This window comes from Tupaia chinensis, unplaced genomic scaffold, assembly GCF_000334495.1.
Source record: "Tupaia chinensis unplaced genomic scaffold, TupChi_1.0 Scaffold139457_1, whole genome shotgun sequence".
In the NCBI taxonomy this organism is placed as follows: Eukaryota; Metazoa; Chordata; class Mammalia; order Scandentia; family Tupaiidae; genus Tupaia; species Tupaia belangeri.
The window spans coordinates 1,279,906-1,299,574 of record NW_006199342.1 but is presented as its reverse complement, the minus strand read 5'-3'; the positions used below and the strand labels follow the sequence as shown (position 1 = coordinate 1,299,574).

General features: G+C 39.8%; 1 protein-coding gene across 1 annotated transcript in view; it reads right to left on the bottom strand.

Annotated features, from left to right (window-relative positions):
• Positions 1 to 19,669, bottom strand: part of UTRN (utrophin) — a 645,934-nt gene that overhangs the window by 410,091 nt on the left and 216,174 nt on the right. Inside the window, exon 24 of the mRNA XM_006161924.3 lies at positions 471 to 584. Within this exon, the coding sequence (XP_006161986.1) occupies positions 471 to 584 (114 nt within the window). The remainder of the gene's footprint in view (positions 1 to 470; positions 585 to 19,669) is intronic.

The window sequence follows — 19,669 nt, the reverse complement described above, 5'->3', positions numbered from 1 at the left end:
ATGGCTTGAAATCATCCTGACGCGTGTGTGCAATAGAGGAGAACAGAAAAGAGGGTATTGTGGCATGGCCATCACCCCTGATTTTTCACTTTCCATCTCTCTGAATCTCTCAGTCTCTTCTTTCCAGTGAACACACACACCTATGACAAAAACCTAACAACAACAAAAAAGCAATAGGTAATTATTACCCTAAGACTGTCATTGTAACATAAGCTAGAGCTCCCTAAGGAAGTAAAATTGCTCTTATTTTCTCTATCCAAATTTCTATAACTATAGCCAAAAATAAGAACATGAATAATCTGTCATTCTTTTATTAGCTGTAAAGTCAAAAAAAGTTTACAATGACAGATATTTTATCTGGGTTTAATGCCATGCTGTATCATTTTAAGCTTAATAATAGCAGCAAATAACAAAGAAAAAGAAGAAACTGTAGTTTACAGCAGCAGTTTCTCCAGATCAGCAGAACTCACAGAGCATTGGTCAAGCTGCCTCTGTAGACCTGCAGTGTCTCCTTGGGCAGCCCGCTCTTTCATTAGGAACTCTTTCACCCCATCCATCCACTTCTCAATGACTTCTGAATGAGCCTAAATCGAACACAATAATAAAGAAGGATATTACTCAGTGACATTCACCCTACAACATCTCAGAATCTATTGCTACTGGGGAAAAAAAAAAGAACTTTTCAAAAACTTTGATAGCATCATTTTCATTTATTTTCTTTTTTAGAAACCTTCCAACTGTGAAAATAATTGTTTTCTTCATTCTTAACTAAAATTCTCAAGAGATAAAGCTTAGTAATCATTCTAAAAATTTCAAAACACTCCAGTCACCCAAACTATTGTGCTGAAATGCAAGCAACATCTATGATTAAAGATTCAAACTGTAGGGGGAAAAAACACTTTCAAAGGTATAATCAGCTAAAAAATACTTTGCTCTGATACAATGTAGAACACATTCTTCCCCTAAAATCAGCAACTTGAAGCAGGAATAAACTAATAGCACAGTAAAGAGAATACAATAGATTGTTCTGAATTCTTATCTGATAACCCAGGACAGTCCACAGCCAGCTCTGATCGTCCATCCAACATTTACTGAGCGCCCACAGTAATCCAGTTACTGTGTGTGGTGCTGTAGGTTCAAAGACAAGTGAGAAAGCAAACATTCTGCAGAAAGAGACTTCAGAAAGGAGATAACGCTGGGACTGGGTGAGATAAAAATAAGTAGATTCAGGGCGAGCAGGTGGCATGGTGGTTAAGGATGCTGGACTCCCACATGGCCAACCACGGTTTGTGTCCCAGACCTTTGGCTTGCTTTCTCACTTTCTCTCTCTCTCTCTCTCTCTCTCTCTCTCTCTCTCTCTCTCTCTCTCTCTCTCTCTCTCTCTCTCTCTCTCTCTCTCTTTCTCTCTCTCTTACTTTGCCCCTCTCTGGTCAAATTAAAATAAATGAATAAATAAATAAAGTTCAATTTTTTAAAAAAAGTAGATTCAGCTTGTGCTAGAACACTGGAGTAAAAGTGACAGTCATTTCTTTCCAAGGACCTCCCATTCCATCCCTGGTCAGTATGACCTGTTCATTTCCCTGGTGTTGAAATGAACTTGTTTCCTCATACCTTCTTCAATTTTTTACTTCTTGATCTTTCTTACAAATGGAGATAAATTTACTATTCCAGAAAGCCCTTCAGATTTGTAGACAACCACCATGTCTTTCCTTAGCCTTCTATTGGATAAACATTCCCACCCCTTCCTAGACTCTAGGTGATGATATCTAACTACTACACTCACCAGTCTGTCCAACATGCTCTCTGGAAATTACATCAATTTGTTAATGTCCTTCAAATATGCCACATGGGACCAAGAACCAACTAGTCTTATCTTTACAATGTTGGAATGAACAGCAAAGATGGAACTTAACGTGTATATCACACTCACTACATGGAAATTGTGTTTATCTTTATCACAGGGTTTTTGTTTCTTTTGTTTTTTCTTTTGTTTGTTTATAGGTATGCATATGTTCCTCAATTTACAACACAATTACATCCCATTGACACCATAGTAAGTTGAAAATGTCCTAAGGTGAAAGAAATGTGTTTAAAGGCTGGCACCATAGCAGACTGGTTAATAAGCACTGTGCCTTAGGAGCCAGATCCCACATGGACTCAAATCCCAGCCCCACTGGTTTGAGAAGCATGTCAGTTGTGTGTACACGCATGCCCAAAATCCTGACTGGAAGGGTAAGTGGAGGAAAAAGGGACTGCAACATGACAATTCCCCATTGAGTGGTGCTTTCTTTTCCTTTATCTTTCCTTTTTCTTTTTCTCTCTCTGTCTAGCAAGCACAAACACTCTGAGGCAACAAGGAAATAGAAAAAGAAAATGTATTTAATAAGCCAACAAACATAAGGTAAAATAAATCTTAATTCAAACCATTGTAAATTGGGGACCATCTGTATTATTCACAATATCGTGATCAATTAAAATTCCAAATATTCCCATTAAGGAACTCAAAATACATTTCCAGTATCATATGTTCGTTAATTGACTTCTATAACAAATTCAGGGCTTGAGAGTCATAAATAATAAATTTCTCTCTTTTTTTGTTTTTTTTTTTTTTGAGAGAGATTTTTGTTATAAGGTATATGTGCTTACCAGAGAGACTGAAAGCAAGAAATCACCCGTTGGGGGGATGGCCATGCTGCAATCCCTTCTCCTCCATTCTCCTCTCAGGATTTTGGGCACCCATGCACACACACCTAGCAAGAGTTTTAAGCCACCAGTCCAGGAATGGAACTGTGGTCAACTACATGGGAGTCCAGCAACATAATCATTTCACCATCTGCTGATCCCCATAAATATTAAATCTCACTTTGTCAGGTTAACAATGATAGTTAACAATATAACAGTAAGCCAATAAAATAATTTGAATTTTTAGTCTTTCCACTTTCTCAACTATTTCTCCCAGGTTTCTCTCATCTGCAACTGACAGAGAGATATCATTTTTCTACTGCTTCACTGTTGTTAGGTTTTGAGATTTTCCAAGTGAAAGATAAAGCCAACGACAGTGCCTAATTTCCTGAGCAATCCCCCATGAGGACACCTTGTCATTCCTTCATTAATCATGAAAATTTTTGCTTGGTTTTAAAAATACAAGAATCACCATGATACTAGCATCTAACTAGTTTTCTACTTCCTTTTTATAAGGTTACAAGAGATCACCTCAAATATTAATAGTTTGGTAAAATCAAAATTTACCAAGGACAGTCTGTGAGCATTATTTGATCCAAGTGAGTAGGCATGACTCTCCAAATGTGAGTTTCTAGAACTATGTATCTAACAATGTAGTATTCTTCCTCCCAAAAAACAAATAAAAGAAAGCACTGCATAAAGGAAACGAGTCTGAGCAAGACTTATTACTGGGATCCATGCTGACACCTGGTAACTGCAACAGTCTTTTCTAAGTACATATAAGATTTCTGCTTGGCCACTGATCAAACAGCTTTGCCAGGAACTGACATCAAGCTTACTTTAGGTCTTTAGCTTCTAGAAATTCATGTTCCTCCTTATTTAGGACATACATCCTTCTTCATTTCTCAGGTAAATTCTCACAAGATCATGATGCGACCCTGCCATTGCAAGTAAAAACCCCACTGCTGCATGGGATGCAGAGGCAACAGGAGGAGCTGAGCGGTTTTTGTGTGATGCACAGTTCAAACTCTAATGCTCTCTCAGCAATAGCTTCTAGACTTGCCAGTTGTGAAGGACACTCTCCAACAAAGATGGGATACAAAATAGTGCTGATACGGCTGTACTTTTTGTCTTTATGAATCTTATACCGCCCTGTCTGAACACTCTACACTGCCTTTATTCCAAGCACAGCTTCAAAAGCCCTTTTGGTAGCCCTGAGCACTGCCCTCCCGCTCCCCAGCTTCCTTTTCCTCTTTTCTTTTCTGTCATTATTCACACGGGCCTATGACTGTAATTTCTTTCGGTTGGTTACAGGTATCTTCTGTGTTTTCTCCAACATTCTAAGATCTTATCATAGAAGATTTCTTGGGAATACATGCTCTGGGGAATGAGGGAATGCAGACAAAGAAAATAGAGGTGAAAAAGAGAAAGTAGAAATACTTTCATAGTTAATAAAATATCTTAGAAATTTTCCATGTAACATGTCACCACAGATTCTTCCATTGTTAATCTCCATTCTAAACTTTTTAAGAAGGCATGAGTGCTATATAACTGGGAAATTCACCACCTCTACTTTTGAATAAGATAAACTGTTCATCTCCTAGGCCAAGGATTTTTGAAATTTATATGAGAGCATTATATTCCAAGATTAATCACAATGAGCTCTGACTAATGAAAAAAGCAGTCCTAACTATCCCTAGTCACTGGCATTTGAGAGAAAGTTTACAGCTTCAACTGCCTTCCTACCCCGCTCCTGCCCACTTCTCTCAGATACGCACAAACTCTCACAGGAACACACAATCACGCACACCTTTCCTTCTCTCAATCTAACCCTGTGATGTGAGAAAAAAGAAAGAGGAACACAACAGACACAGCCCAACTGATCATTCCACTGTGACAAAAGGAACAGATGGGAATATGAAAAGCCATACTGTTTTCACTTCTGAAAATCCAGCACGCAATCCTGACCAGGCTGAGTTCTAAGACAGGCAATGGGTCGCAACAAAGAGACCCAGGTCTGAACATCAAGCCCACCACCTGACTGGTCATGTGGCTTGCGAAACTAATGCCTCTTCGTTGAGCCTCAGTAGTTCATCTGTAAAATAGGAATAGGGGCCAGCAGGTGGTGTGGTGATTAGGACGCTGAACTCCCACATGGTTGACCATGGTTGGAATACCAGACCTGGCAGCATGTCTTCTCACTTTCTTTTTCTCTTTCTCTCTCTGACTATCTCTGGTGAACATATGTGCCCTATAGCAAATTTTAAAATAATAATAAATTTTTATTAAATAAATAACTTATTTTATTTATAAGTAAATAAATAATTTTTAAAAATAGGAATAATGGGAACCAGCAGTTAGCGTAATGGCTATGTCGCTGGACTCCCACGTAGTGGACCGCGGTTCGTGTCCTGGACCCGGTGGCTTAAAACTCACGCCGGGTGCATGTGCGTGCGTGCCCAAGATCCCGAGAGGAGAATGGAGGAAAAGGGATTGTGGCGTGACCATCCCCCCTGGGGGGTGATTTCTCGCTTTCTGTCTCTGTGTCTCTCTCTGTCTGTCTGGCGAGCGCAAGCGCCCTACAGTGAAAACCTCTCCAAAAAAAAAAATAGGAATAATGACAAAGACCTTGTCTCATTGTTTGGAAAACCAGAGATAATCTTAAGAAAGAAACTGCCACATGGAAGCATACAATAAATATCAACTATTATTACGAGGATCTCTAAAATAAGTGTCCCCACTTGACACACAGAACTAATTATTATTATTGATGTGGAGCAAAAAACAGTTCAAAGTAATGCAATAAAGGATTCTAAATATATTCAATGTGACCTCCCACCCTTTCTTTATCCCTGCGTCCTCAAGTCCATGATGTAAAGAATAAGGTATGCAAATCCATTGCCTGTATTATTGAATGGAGCAGTGTAAACTCTGCCAAACAACTTGTAACGTCCCCTCTCCCCACCCTTCACATGGTATAAACCAGCTTTCTGAGTCACCATATATAACAGATGAGCAATGTCTGGAAAATCAGTCTGTTCATCCTGGTGATTCACTCTAAGCACTGGCTCAAACAAACCAATTGTATTTTACTTATTACGCCTCAGCTTCCTTTTAGATTGACACCAAGATTGTCACCATAGTTTAGTTACCACTCCAAATCTGGGTGTTCATGTCCCTTCACAGGCACCTAGAACAAGCAGCCAGGAAGTATGTTTTATGAATATCAGTTTCATTTTTTTAATTGCTGGCAACATTAATACTTGTTCAATCCTATACCTGTTTAAAAATAACTCTTTGAAAGAGCTCCTTTTTATACATCTACTAAACCTGGCCATATACAGCTCAGTAGAGGGGAGCAAATAAACAAGAGAAGGTCCCAACTTTGGAAATGCCTGTAGAAGCAGATTCACTTGGGCCTTCCCACCCTAGGGCCACACCACTTGGGAAAGGTTATTAAGTCTTAGGACCAATTCTAGCCACCACCAGGAGGCAGGTAAGTGAAGGAGACAGGAAGCTCTGCTCCATCTCCACTCCCCATAGGTATCTCCTCTCTCCCTAGAGGGAAAATGCTTCCTCAGATTTGCTGTGCTTTTCAAAAATATCAAATGTCCGCTCATCTTCAAGTTAATTCTTTGGCAAATATGTTGCAAAGAACATGAAAGAATTCACATGAAAATAGTGCTTCTCTGTCCATTTAAAATCACTGCGCTGATGGAGATAAGAATTTCTAATCTACAATAATAAGTATTTGATTGTTTTGAGTACTGAATTATTTATATACTTCAATCCACTTACACAAGAAAGACAGGACTACACGCACACACACACATATGTACCCACACTTTTGAGGGGGGAGTTCAGATCTTATAAAACAATGTGAAAAATAAAAACTACTTGTAACTTTCTAAAATAAAATGTGTTACCACTTGACATACAACAAAATAAACTGTAAATACTAATCTTGTGCAGCCTTTTCTCTTTCCTATTTTTACTCACCATAAATGTGCATTTATGCTCAACACACGTAAAATTACTAATGTGTCTTCAGAACATTAAAATATTAAATATTCTAGTTTTTAAGGATCAGAACACTACATTGGCCATCACTGCTCAAAAGAACGATTTACGAGCATTTTGGAAGGGCAGCATCCTGCTGTTCGGTCACAGGAAAAGAATGTAAGGTCACTAAAAGAATTCCTTGAAAGGGACCTCACCCCACCTCCTAGCCCCCCACACCCTGAGCTGAGGATGGAGGAAATTTAAAGCTTAGTAACTCCGGATCTAAGATAGGAAGATTCCAAAGCACACAACTACTTCCTGACACAGGATTACCACTAAATTCCTGGCATTCTATTTTGCTCCCCCCTCACCTATGGGAATATCCACAGCTTTTTAATCTGCCATTTTCTAATCCCAGACAGTCAGTGAAAGCAGTAGGGTTCCTATTTTGTTTAATTTTATGAAACTCATTCACCTCAAAAATGCTCTCTTGAAGAAGTGTTCTCTCACTTAGTATGAAGAACAGGCCACTATATTTATTTATCTAACACTAAAAAAGTTTTAAAATCTTGGCCAGCCAGTAGCACGGTTGTTAAAGTAACTAAATCCCACATGGTCTACTACGTAGTTCAAGTCCCAGATCCATCAGTTTATAAAACACTCCAGGTGCATGTGAGTTCCCAAAATCCTAAGGAAAGATTATGGTGTGGCCATCATCCTGGAGGGTGCTTTCTCACTTTTCCTCATGGTCTCTCTCTCTGGAATAATAAGTATTTGATTGTTTTGAGTACTGAATTATTTATATACTTCAATCCACTTACACAAGAAAGACAGGACTACACGCACACACACACATATGTACCCACACTTTTGAGGGGGGAGTTCAGATCTTATAAAACAATGTGAAAAATAAAAACTACTTGTAACTTTCTAAAATAAAATGTGTTACCACTTGACATACAACAAAATAAACTGTAAATACTAATCTTGTGCAGCCTTTTCTCTTTCCTATTTTTACTCACCATAAATGTGCATTTATGCTCAACACACGTAAAATTACTAATGTGTCTTCAGAACATTAAAATATTAAATATTCTAGTTTTTAAGGATCAGAACACTACATTGGCCATCACTGCTCAAAAGAACGATTTACGAGCATTTTGGAAGGGCAGCATCCTGCTGTTCGGTCACAGGAAAAGAATGTAAGGTCACTAAAAGAATTCCTTGAAAGGGACCTCACCCCACCTCCTAGCCCCCCACACCCTGAGCTGAGGATGGAGGAAATTTAAAGCTTAGTAACTCCGGATCTAAGATAGGAAGATTCCAAAGCACACAACTACTTCCTGACACAGGATTACCACTAAATTCCTGGCATTCTATTTTGCTCCCCCCTCACCTATGGGAATATCCACAGCTTTTTAATCTGCCATTTTCTAATCCCAGACAGTCAGTGAAAGCAGTAGGGTTCCTATTTTGTTTAATTTTATGAAACTCATTCACCTCAAAAATGCTCTCTTGAAGAAGTGTTCTCTCACTTAGTATGAAGAACAGGCCACTATATTTATTTATCTAACACTAAAAAAGTTTTAAAATCTTGGCCAGCCAGTAGCACGGTTGTTAAAGTAACTAAATCCCACATGGTCTACTACGTAGTTCAAGTCCCAGATCCATCAGTTTATAAAACACTCCAGGTGCATGTGAGTTCCCAAAATCCTAAGGAAAGATTATGGTGTGGCCATCATCCTGGAGGGTGCTTTCTCACTTTTCCTCATGGTCTCTCTCTCTGGTAAGTGCACACACCCTATAGCAAATTTAAAATTAAAAAGGGAAAGTTCTTAAATCTAAAGTCTGAAATGTACCAATATTTTCTTTAATAAAGTAAAATATATTTAAAATAAGAAAATACGAAAAACTCTGAGATAATTAATTATGTTACCTGGGGAGAATTAAATTAGCCATATCGTAAATTACTTCTAGAAAGTATTTACCGTTATGTTTTTGATTTTGGTTTTTGTTCTGTTTTGTTTTGTTTTGTTTTGCCATAGGATGTATGCACATGCAACAGAGAAACAAAGGGAAAATGAGAAATCACTACCTGGGGGATGGCCATGCTGCAATCCCTTCTCCCCCATTCCCATTACAGGATTTCGGGCACACATGCACATATGCCCAGCATAATTTTCAAGCCACTGGGTCTAGAACTCAAACCACAGTTTGCCATTTGAGAGTCCAGCACCTTAACCACCATGCCACTGGTTGGCTCCTACCATTGCATTTTTTATCCTCAAATGATTTTCAAAGTAATTTCAAAACCTGTTTCTGCATGTCTCAGAGCTCCAACATGTCCCCTTCCACACCCTGGGTCAGAACTGTCCCCTCCGTGTGTCCCCTTGACTGGTCAGCAATTAAAGGAAGAGGTGTGACTACACAGGAAACCTGACATTTAGGATAACCATGCAGTTGTATTTAGCAGATTCATCTCACTAAAGAGATGTAACGTGTAAGTTGTCTAAAGGTACCTGCAAAGCAACTACATTCATGTCTGCTCACCTGCTGTCTGCCAGACAGGATTCCTATGAGAAGGAGCAAATTAGAGGAGGAGAGACATGCAGTTCTGATCATAATAAAAACTCTCCTGAGATAAGGGTTCTGTGAAGGAGTGAGCAGCACGTGGTGGAGGTGCAGAGGAAGAGATGATTATCCAATTGGGCAAGACTAAAGACTACTTATAGAAAGGAAGTCTATCCCTAAAGGATGAGCAGGGAAGAGGATGTAGTGAATTCCTACCAAGTACATGACATTTCCAGAGAAACCAAGCCAGAGTGGTCCTTTGTGACCCTCCAAGGTCCTTTCACCTACCTTAGCTCATGGTGGGGATGTGGGCAGGGCTTCAAGGCAAGGGATGGGAAGATCTATGAGATGTTTGTGAAAGTCCTTTGTATTATTATTGCAAAGTAACCAGATCTTTTCAAGAATCTAACTCTGGCATGAGGATGGAAGAGAAATTACAGAGGAAGAAACAGAAGGCAGAAGTTAAAATTACAGAGTAATGGGACCCAGCCTCTACAGCACAGTCAGTAGCAAACGAGACTGTGAGCTGGAATCCACATGCCATCTGCAGTTCAAGCTCCCTGCCCCATTGGCCTGACAATATGTCAAGTGCTTACACATGTTTCCACTGGACCGAGGATCCTGGCATCCTAGAAGACTGGAAGAAGCTATCGTGATATGATTTAATCCTATGGGGATAGATCAGTCTCTCTCTCTCTCTCCCTCTGCAAACATTCTGTCATGAATTAATAATGATGATGATGATGATAATCATAATAATAAATAGAAATAAGGTCATGAAATTGCCAGGGCAAGAGATTATAAGAGAGCCTGGTCACAGCAGGAAGGGCCTGAAGTGGAGTCCAAAGAGGCATGAGCAGTGGGAAATAGAAGACCAAATTTTCTGTGTGCCCTGGGGACGTTCTCATGATTACCAAGTTATACCAAACTACAGGAGATTTGAACAGGGAAAAGAAAATAATATAAAATAACTTTTAGCACCTCAATCCAAAGATAGTACTGCTGTGGATGACGGCTATTTAAGCATCATCTTGTGGTTCTATAATATTTTATTTCCAAGATTTGCAAAAAATCCTATCAGTAAAATCAATAATAACAAAGACATTACCTGTCCCTTGTATTTTCAAGTGTTGCTTCCTGAGAAGGATGTGGTACTTCATAAAAGACCAATTTACACTTTATTTTTTATTAAAGAATTATTATATTTAATATATGTTGCAAAGAACATGAAAGAATTCACATGAAAATAGTGCTTCTCTGTCCATTTAAAATCACTGCGCTGATGGAGATAAGAATTTCTAATCTACAATAATAAGTATTTGATTGTTTTGAGTACTGAATTATTTATATACTTCAATCCACTTACACAAGAAAGACAGGACTACACGCACACACACACATATGTACCCACACTTTTGAGGGGGGAGTTCAGATCTTATAAAACAATGTGAAAAATAAAAACTACTTGTAACTTTCTAAAATAAAATGTGTTACCACTTGACATACAACAAAATAAACTGTAAATACTAATCTTGTGCAGCCTTTTCTCTTTCCTATTTTTACTCACCATAAATGTGCATTTATGCTCAACACACGTAAAATTACTAATGTGTCTTCAGAACATTAAAATATTAAATATTCTAGTTTTTAAGGATCAGAACACTACATTGGCCATCACTGCTCAAAAGAACGATTTACGAGCATTTTGGAAGGGCAGCATCCTGCTGTTCGGTCACAGGAAAAGAATGTAAGGTCACTAAAAGAATTCCTTGAAAGGGACCTCACCCCACCTCCTAGCCCCCCACACCCTGAGCTGAGGATGGAGGAAATTTAAAGCTTAGTAACTCCGGATCTAAGATAGGAAGATTCCAAAGCACACAACTACTTCCTGACACAGGATTACCACTAAATTCCTGGCATTCTATTTTGCTCCCCCCTCACCTATGGGAATATCCACAGCTTTTTAATCTGCCATTTTCTAATCCCAGACAGTCAGTGAAAGCAGTAGGGTTCCTATTTTGTTTAATTTTATGAAACTCATTCACCTCAAAAATGCTCTCTTGAAGAAGTGTTCTCTCACTTAGTATGAAGAACAGGCCACTATATTTATTTATCTAACACTAAAAAAGTTTTAAAATCTTGGCCAGCCAGTAGCACGGTTGTTAAAGTAACTAAATCCCACATGGTCTACTACGTAGTTCAAGTCCCAGATCCATCAGTTTATAAAACACTCCAGGTGCATGTGAGTTCCCAAAATCCTAAGGAAAGATTATGGTGTGGCCATCATCCTGGAGGGTGCTTTCTCACTTTTCCTCATGGTCTCTCTCTCTGGTAAGTGCACACACCCTATAGCAAATTTAAAATTAAAAAGGGAAAGTTCTTAAATCTAAAGTCTGAAATGTACCAATATTTTCTTTAATAAAGTAAAATATATTTAAAATAAGAAAATACGAAAAACTCTGAGATAATTAATTATGTTACCTGGGGAGAATTAAATTAGCCATATCGTAAATTACTTCTAGAAAGTATTTACCGTTATGTTTTTGATTTTGGTTTTTGTTCTGTTTTGTTTTGTTTTGTTTTGCCATAGGATGTATGCACATGCAACAGAGAAACAAAGGGAAAATGAGAAATCACTACCTGGGGGATGGCCATGCTGCAATCCCTTCTCCCCCATTCCCATTACAGGATTTCGGGCACACATGCACATATGCCCAGCATAATTTTCAAGCCACTGGGTCTAGAACTCAAACCACAGTTTGCCATTTGAGAGTCCAGCACCTTAACCACCATGCCACTGGTTGGCTCCTACCATTGCATTTTTTATCCTCAAATGATTTTCAAAGTAATTTCAAAACCTGTTTCTGCATGTCTCAGAGCTCCAACATGTCCCCTTCCACACCCTGGGTCAGAACTGTCCCCTCCGTGTGTCCCCTTGACTGGTCAGCAATTAAAGGAAGAGGTGTGACTACACAGGAAACCTGACATTTAGGATAACCATGCAGTTGTATTTAGCAGATTCATCTCACTAAAGAGATGTAACGTGTAAGTTGTCTAAAGGTACCTGCAAAGCAACTACATTCATGTCTGCTCACCTGCTGTCTGCCAGACAGGATTCCTATGAGAAGGAGCAAATTAGAGGAGGAGAGACATGCAGTTCTGATCATAATAAAAACTCTCCTGAGATAAGGGTTCTGTGAAGGAGTGAGCAGCACGTGGTGGAGGTGCAGAGGAAGAGATGATTATCCAATTGGGCAAGACTAAAGACTACTTATAGAAAGGAAGTCTATCCCTAAAGGATGAGCAGGGAAGAGGATGTAGTGAATTCCTACCAAGTACATGACATTTCCAGAGAAACCAAGCCAGAGTGGTCCTTTGTGACCCTCCAAGGTCCTTTCACCTACCTTAGCTCATGGTGGGGATGTGGGCAGGGCTTCAAGGCAAGGGATGGGAAGATCTATGAGATGTTTGTGAAAGTCCTTTGTATTATTATTGCAAAGTAACCAGATCTTTTCAAGAATCTAACTCTGGCATGAGGATGGAAGAGAAATTACAGAGGAAGAAACAGAAGGCAGAAGTTAAAATTACAGAGTAATGGGACCCAGCCTCTACAGCACAGTCAGTAGCAAACGAGACTGTGAGCTGGAATCCACATGCCATCTGCAGTTCAAGCTCCCTGCCCCATTGGCCTGACAATATGTCAAGTGCTTACACATGTTTCCACTGGACCGAGGATCCTGGCATCCTAGAAGACTGGAAGAAGCTATCGTGATATGATTTAATCCTATGGGGATAGATCAGTCTCTCTCTCTCTCTCCCTCTGCAAACATTCTGTCATGAATTAATAATGATGATGATGATGATAATCATAATAATAAATAGAAATAAGGTCATGAAATTGCCAGGGCAAGAGATTATAAGAGAGCCTGGTCACAGCAGGAAGGGCCTGAAGTGGAGTCCAAAGAGGCATGAGCAGTGGGAAATAGAAGACCAAATTTTCTGTGTGCCCTGGGGACGTTCTCATGATTACCAAGTTATACCAAACTACAGGAGATTTGAACAGGGAAAAGAAAATAATATAAAATAACTTTTAGCACCTCAATCCAAAGATAGTACTGCTGTGGATGACGGCTATTTAAGCATCATCTTGTGGTTCTATAATATTTTATTTCCAAGATTTGCAAAAAATCCTATCAGTAAAATCAATAATAACAAAGACATTACCTGTCCCTTGTATTTTCAAGTGTTGCTTCCTGAGAAGGATGTGGTACTTCATAAAAGACCAATTTACACTTTATTTTTTATTAAAGAATTATTATATTTAATTTTATTTATTATTAATATTTAATTTGACTAGAGAGAAACAGAGAGAAAGTGAGAAAGCAAGCTATCAGGTCTAAGACTTGAACAGTGGTTAGCCATGTATGAGTCCAGCACCTAACCACCATGCCACTTGTTGGCACAACATTTTAATTCTTAAGTACAAGAACTGAGGCCATTACTTTAGTATGGCACAGACAAAAATAAATAAAGAATGTATTTGAGGGTCAGTGTAGCATGGTGGTTAAGGCACTAGACTTCCTCATGTTTGACTATGGCTGAAGCCCTGGACCCTGAGGTTTGAAAATCACACTGGGGGGACCAGCAGTTAGCATAATGGCTATGTCACTGGACTCCCATCAGTTGGCGTAATGACTGTGTCGCTGGACTCCCATGTAGTCGACCGCGGTTTGAATCCTGGACCCAGTGGCTTAAACCCATGCTGGACACATGTGCTTGCATGCCCAAGATCCTGAGAGGAGTAATGAAGGAGAAGGGATTGTGGCATGGCCACCCCCCCTGGGGGGGGGGTGATTTCTTGCTTTCTATCTCTCTGTTTCTCTCTGCCTTTCTGGCGAGCACACGCGCCCTATAGCGAAAACCTCTCCAAAAAAAGAAAGAAAATCACACTGGGTATGTGTGCCTGTGTGCCCAAAATTCCAGAAGAATGAAGGAGAAGGCATTGCACTGTAGCCATCCCCCCCAGGAGGTGATTTCTTACTTTCCTTCTCTCTGTCTCCCCTCAGAAAGCCCATGCGCCCTATGGCACAAGGCACTTGAATGTGACACTGTGAATAACAAAATGCAGGTAAAGAAAGGAATCAGATGAGTAGACCAAAGGAAACATATACATGAGGAAAAACCCTACATGCCAACAAATACTTGAAAACCGAAATTTGCAGACATAAGAAAAGCATCTTAGGGGCCAGCAGGTAGCATGGTGATTAAGGCTCTGAACCCCAACATGGTTGACCATGGTTCAAGTCCTGAAACTGGCAGCTTGCTTTCTTGCTTTCTATCTCTCTCTCTCTCTCTCTGTCTCTGTCTCTGTCTCAGTCTCTCTCTGGTCAAATTAAAATAATAAATATTGTTATTGTTACTATTATTTTAAAATTTGCTATAGGGCGCATGTGCTCACCAGAGAGAGAAATAGAAGAAGAGAGAGAGAAGGAAAATGAGAAAGCAAGCCACCAGGTCTGGGTCTCAAAACACAGTCAGCCATGTGCGAATTCAGCATGCCACCTGTTGGCCAAAAATTAAATAAATCATAGCTTTGTTTTTTGTTTTTTGTTTTTTAAAAGGGAAACATAACCACATAGTCAAGAAAATACTACCAAAATATAAACAAAATATAAAAGCGCATGGGCTTTCTGAGGGGAGACAGTCTATAAAAGAAAGGCATATTGGGAGTAGTGGGTCACACACATCCTACCATGTATTGTACTAGCTATGCAAAAGTCCCTTATCTAATTCCATGATCATGTGTTCCTCTAGTGTGGAAAAATCTGTAAGAAGTAGCAGTATCTGTGAACTTTTCTTTCTTTCTTTGAATATATTAAACTCTAGCAAAAATCTACTATTAATATACCTCCCTCAAGGGAAGAACAGGAACTCTAAATATTCACTGAAAACATTTGTGCTACTCGGTTCTTCACAATGAGAGCTCTTCATGAATTAGATAGAATTAAAATCCGTTTTTAAAATAACTAAGTCAACTATACATCATAATAAATTGGCACTGAATCTAAAACATACTGTGTCTCATGTCTTAAAGGTAAATACAACTTAAATGCCTAAAAAGTTAGATGTCAAGTCACTGGAAAAGGAAAAATAATACCAACCTGAAAACAAATATTTATTGTAATTATCTAATAACTCAGGAGAATAGCATTTAAAGTTTTCCCAAGTAAATTGTGAGCAATTAGTAAATTCATCAAAGCAAATAAAGGAGTGAGAGTGTTCCTTAGAATTTAAAAATATTTATGTATTTCAGTGAAGTCACATCATTACAGAATACAGATGCTGTCAACAATCTTAGAATTAGCACCAAAGAGCAAGTTAACAAATAGCTAAGCATCAGCAGATGGTGTGGTGGTTGAGGGCACTGGACTCCCTCCCACACAGCCAACCAAGGTTTGAGTCCCAGACCTGGTGCCTTGCTTTTTCACCTTTCCTCTTCCTCTCTCTCTCTCACTCTATCCCTCTTTAGTTTAATTAAAATAAATAAATAAATAAAATAATTCTTTTTAAAAGAAATTTAAGCATTAAAAATCTGCTACTATAAGAACAATACAAAAGCCCCACCAGAATATCCATACACATATGATTGATGTGGGACATTTTTAATGAAAATAAATATTTGGCACAAATTTCAGCTGGCCACTTTTAAGTGCCCAGATTCACTACATCGATAGCAGCAACCCAATAAATTTGAAAGCCGGATTAACTATAACCACAGGACTCTTTTTTGCTTTTTCAAAGAAGACGGACCATCCACCTTCAGCTCCCCATAATGATTTATGGGGATCATGCCTCTCAGAGGGAAAATGAGTCAGGAGAAAGCTAGCAAAGTTGAAGTAGGTAAGGGGGCTGGAGCATCTGCTCATGTGGCTAAACAGAAAAACCTGATCAGGGCAGAAAATCCCCCACCCTAGGTAATATAGGCAAGAGGTAAGTGGGAGCTGTCTAGCTGATTAAACCACACTTGATATAGCCAATGAGCTAAATCAATGAGCCCAGGCACATATGAAATGGCAACCAGAAATCAGTGTGCTCAGCCACATTTTATAGAGCCAATGAGAGGAGAACAATCAGTAGGCCCAGACAATGATCAATCCACACGACTTAGGTTAAAAATTATAATTTAGGCAGAATGCAACTTCTGGGGTCTTTTGAGCCTCTTTCTCTATCTGCTCAGGACTGCTCCCTACCTCTCAGGAATCTACTTTTTTTGTTTTGTTTTGTTTAAAGAATTATTTTTTTTTCCAAGTTGACCAGAGAGAGAGAAAAAGTGAGAAAGCAAGCCACCAAGTCAGGGCCTCGAACTGTGGTCAGCCATGTGGGAGTTCAGCACCGTTAACCACCATATCATTTGCCAGTCCCTCAGGAGTGTACTTTTGCTTTTACTTAATAAACTGCCTTTTCCTTACTCTAAAAAAAAAGAAAGAAAGAAAGAAAGAAATATTTATTCTCCTTAAATTCGATATTAAAACACTAACACACAAGTAGCTAACCCTGCAGCACGTGCAACTCCGTCTTGAAGAATCAACTCCATCTTGGAGGAGTGCCTCCAAGAGAAGCGGGAAATGAAGCAGGTGCGACTCCATGTTGGAGGAGCACCTCCATTATAAACTGTTAGATTCCTATGACGGGAAATTTGCCTTCTCCTTTGTGCCTAAGAGCAAACAGAATAAATTAACACTCCTACTGTCTTTAAACCCTACTTCTCCTAGTTGCCTTAAGATAAGGTCCAGTCACCAGACCTTGCCTGGAGCCATAAAGACTATTAAGATTCCATTACATTTAGGTAGAGACAGGACATACCCTTAGGGATGATTAACCTGCTTTTTTTCTGCTTTTTCTGCTTCTGTGATGCACTTTTGCTTGCTTTGCTTTTATAGCTGTAAAATCCTACCCCTTACCCTTTTCCCCCATTCAAACCCACCGCAGCTTACCCTTGTGAATCATCACATCATACCGGGCATGATTGTGCATGTTTTTTGCCTTTATAAGCACCCTTCACCCTGCACTCGGGGGTGTGGGGCTTTGAAAGACATGAGCCCCCCTCCCCACCATGCCACCGACTTAATCAATAAACTCCAATAAATTTGGCCATGTCTGGATGTCCTCCTGTTTCTTACTGAGTAGATTATAACAGCCCTAAAATACACTTTGAAGAGTCAAAAGGAAGTTTATCTTGGGGTTATATCTCAAATTTAAATTAGAAAATGAAGGGATATTCTTTTGAAAAGATGGGAAATACTTAATCCAGCAGTGCTCAACTCTGGCACACTCACATGTGGACCAAATAATTCTTTGGCTCTGGGGCCGCACTGTAGGGTGTTTAGCTCCAGCTTCTACCCACTAGACTCCTTGCCCCAAGTTGGGACAACCCATATCTCTAGTTACCAGCAAGTGTCCTCTGGGGGTAAAGCAATCCAACTGAGAATAACTAATAATGTTCGGAACATAACTATAACTTTTAGAATCATGGATAAGGGTAATATTTTTCTCCTTTTTCTTTAACTATTATTTATTTTATTTTATTTATTATTATTATTATTCTAATTTGCCACAGGGCACATGTACTCACCAGAGAGAGACAGAAAGAAAGAGAGAGAGAGAGAGAGAGAAAGTGAGAAAGCAATCCACCAGGTCTAGGACTTGAACCACAGTCAGCCATTTTGGCGTCCAGTGCCTTAACCACCACGGCGACTGCTGGCACCAGTAATTCATTTCTAAAGTTGAAAACAATTCCAGCTGCACAAGATGCACAAGAAAAAGGACCAGCTGGTATCATGGTGACTAAGACAGCTGGATCCAACATGGCCGACTATGTGGTTAGAGTCTTGAAACCCATGGCATGAGATACACACTGGGTAAATGTGCATACATGTATGACCAAAATCCCAAGAGAAGAATTGAGAAGGGATTGCAGTGTGGTCTTCCCTCCTAAGGGGCACTTTCTTGTTCTTGCTCTCACTTCCTCTCTTTTTCTCTCTCTCTCCCTCACTATTTCTGGTGAGTGTACATGCCATATAGTAAAATTTTTAAAAATTAATAAAAAAAGAGGAACCATTCATAAAGTTAAATGAGTCAAACACTAAGTCACACATAACAGTTGTCTTCATAATAGTTTTCTGGAATTAGATCCCAGTTAGAACTGCCTTTACAAAAAACGACACCCTACCATAACCAGCACACATTCCTAAACCTGCTCCATTCCCCTGCTGGCCATTCACTGAAATATCCATATTAAAACACTGGCACACATATTAGCTAACGCTAAAATATACTTTTAAGAGTCAAAAGAAGTTGAGACCAGCAGTTAGCATAATGGCTATGTCACTGAACTCCCATGTGGTGGACCACGGTTTGAGTCCCAGACCCGGTGGCTTAAACTCATGCTGGGCGTATGTGCATTTGTGCCCAAGATCCCAAGAGGAGAATGGAAGAGAAGGGATTGAGGCATAGCCACCTCCCCTGGGGGTTGATTTCTCTCTTTCTGTCTCCCTGTCTCTCTCTGTCTTTCCAGCGAGCGTATGCACCCTATAGCAAAAAAAAAAAAAAAAAAAAAAGAGTCAAAAGAAGTTTAACTTATGGCTTAATCTTCACCTCTAAATTCCTTTTCCCTAACTACACCTTAAATATCCTCCTCGTTATTCATTGAAACTGTCCATAAATCTCTGAGTCAAAGAGCTTCCTTCCAAATTTAAGAGTCTCCATTCATCAACCTTGATGAATCCATTCCACACCACTCTGTATAGCCTACATGTTCTCTGACTTTGATTTGAAAAATGGCATTCTCGCTCATTTTGTTTTCACTTTCAATCCTTTCACTTTTTTTTCCAACATTTCTTACACAAATTTTCATGGGACCTAAATGCAAATATATATGGCATCTTCAAAAAGTTAATTGGAAAGGGGCCAGCCTGCACGGCAGGCGCTCTGCTCCGCGTTCCGCAGCCAGGGCTGCCCGGGTCCCCGCTGCCTCTCTGGCACTGGGTGTGTCCCACGCTCTGCGCCGATGCAGGCCGGAAGCGCGGACCAGCCAAGGTTGCCGTCCTTCCTTTCTCTGGCCAGCCCGGGCAAAAGGGAGGTGGCGCTGGGTCCCCGGCACATTCCCGCGCTCAGGGCTGGCGTGTGGCCACCGGGTCAGCATGTGGCCTCCCAGGCCTGCGCGTGGCCGCCCGGCTGCAGGCGGCAAACTGAAGCCAAAAACAAGGATTAAGAACTTGCAACTATAAGCAACAGAAAGAAACTTTAGCTGTCTTAAACCAACTGAGAAATATACTGTATAGGAGGATTTTCTCTACCTATGGACAGTGAGAAGATGATGGTTTCTCTACCTATGGACAGTGAGAAGATGATGGTT